The sequence below is a fragment of the Penaeus monodon genome, chromosome 23 (assembly GCF_015228065.2).
Source record: "Penaeus monodon isolate SGIC_2016 chromosome 23, NSTDA_Pmon_1, whole genome shotgun sequence".
In the NCBI taxonomy this organism is placed as follows: Eukaryota; Metazoa; Arthropoda; class Malacostraca; order Decapoda; family Penaeidae; genus Penaeus; species Penaeus monodon.
In genome coordinates this window covers 15105347-15107517 of record NC_051408.1, presented here as the reverse complement: position 1 = coordinate 15107517, position 2171 = coordinate 15105347, and the positions used below count along the sequence as shown (strand labels likewise).

The window sequence follows — 2171 nt, the reverse complement described above, 5'->3', positions numbered from 1 at the left end:
GATATTGCCACCATATCAGTAACATTATTTCATTATATATATTAAATGGTAAATGGCACATAGAAAACACGTGGGAATATACCAAATGCAGTATTTTCTTATTGGATTTTTTTTTCAAATGATGTCTTATTGTGTTACATTTTATTTTTTTCTGAGCATGTAACCATTAAGGTTTCATGCCATAAATCCATTTCCCATTTGTGCATTAGAATGGCAACATTAAACGGTAGTAAGCTGTGTTTTTGATCGTTTAGTAAGTGGGGCAAATCGTTTAAACCTGAGAAGAAAAATATTATTAAAATGATCGAAAATCAAGATTTTTTTTTTCTCTTCAAGCTGTCTAATTGGATGTAAGAGTAGATCGATTTCAGAAGCATTTTTGACGAGAAATAAGAAATAAGATTTGGTTTGGTTTGCTACGTCTTGCCAAATTCTTAAAAAAACTCCCAACGCCCGGCATGCTATCGTGTAAACAAACTGCTGCAATATGTGATGACTTCATTATCTCTCGTTGTGGATGACTGATTTTTTCGCGGAAGAAAACAAAACTTTGGCTTTTAGTAATGACAGCGAAATTACAAGAGGAAATCTTTCTTCACTTTGGTTTTGGATTAACTGAAGAAATTAAAGGAAAGAAGAATTTCAATAAATCATATACATATTGTGTAGCACAAAGATTAAAAAAAAAAAAAAGATCGTGCGCACATATTAAATGGTAAATGTTTTTTAAGCAACAATTTAAAAGAATAATATCTATTTATAGATGGGTCTTTTCAAATGCGTGTTTAAAAGGAAAAAAGGTAAATAAAACGCACTTCGAACATCCCCGGTAAGGCCATATAGTTATGAGTAGTTAGTACTTATTTTCTAGAGAATTATTAAGTTATGAATACTCTCCAGCTACTTCTGGGCGACACAGACATGATCGCAACTTGCCAGTATATAGTCATTTATGGCCGACAAAATTAGTAAACTATCAAGAGAATCTTATCGTGATCTCTCATTTCTGTATGTCATGTTGGCGGTTTGTTTACTATTGTGACGTCATCAAACTGTAGCAAGCTTCCTCTGGAGGCAGTTTGAAAATGCTTGGTTTCGTTACGAAGACATACCAAGATCATTATCTGACCAAGCAGTTCCGTCAAACACAGGAATAAACAAGATCCTTTTTATCAAGATTTTTCAAGAAATCTTGAAATATCTTGCCGTTAAAAATACGCTTTTAGAAACATAGTCAAACCCGTTGTCGAATACTAGACTGAACCAGCTGAAAAGAAATATTACACTGTATAGCATTAATTGTGATTTAATTGTGATCCACATCCATGCCGTAAATATGCCTATTAATGGCGTAGCCCCTTGTTTATTAATATGATAAGAGAGGACTTGAGATATGATTTAGGAAAAAAAGGATGGGTAAGAGATAACAGGTTATTTCGTTACCTAAAAATAAACCGCACATAGATATCTGGGGAAGTAAAGCGGAGAGCAGACAGAGAAGACATATGAATGAAACAGGTTTTTACTCCGCGACATCCGGTTCGCTTCCTCACAGCCCCTTCTAAGAACCTTTCTTTCTCGACTCATATATAAGACAGCCACACCAGGTTCCCGTATCAGTCCGCCTCCAAGCTCTCTCTCGCACACCAAGGTCGCCCATCATATCGTCCCAAAGCAGCAACATGGCCGCCAACGCTGTCGCCCCCATCGTCTACCAGCTGCAGGAAGGTCTTCGCAACGTCGACCTGAGGAGCTTGGTCAATTCGTTTGACCTGAAGGGCTTGGTCAACAAGCTGGACATCCAGACGGTGGGCCTGGTGGCGCTGGTGGCTGTAGCCGCCGTGTTCCTGTTGGACCTGTTCACCAAGAGCTACGCCCCCTTCGGCAGGAGTCTGGTGTCCTCCGCCGCCCACGCCTGGGATAAGGCTGACCAGTGGGGCCTCAGCGGAAGTGTCCGTGGAAGGTGAGGACTGATATTTTATATCTTAATCAGTGACGTTTGATATCTGTCATGTATATACACAAAACCTTATTAAATCATCACAATTCATAAATTCGCTGGTATTGACAACTATTTTTTTAGGTGACACTAAATGCTCTTTGTGTTTTAACTTGGCAATACTCCGACACAGCCGTTCCCTGGAGCCCATGACGAAGGTCCTGGACGCCCT

General features: G+C 39.1%; 1 protein-coding gene and 1 pseudogene across 1 annotated transcript; both read left to right on the top strand.

The window, feature by feature from the left end:
- LOC119588144 overlaps positions 1–969 on the top strand; it is a 2527-nt pseudogene extending 1558 nt beyond the window's left edge.
- Positions 970–1629: 660 nt separating this feature from the next.
- On the top strand, positions 1630–2171 carry LOC119588367 (the record flags this gene model as incomplete). The annotated part of the gene is given in 2 exon segments (XM_037937049.1): positions 1630–1963; positions 2133–2171. Coding segments are annotated over 2 exon segments (320 nt in total), but the record flags the coding sequence as incomplete, so codon positions are not given.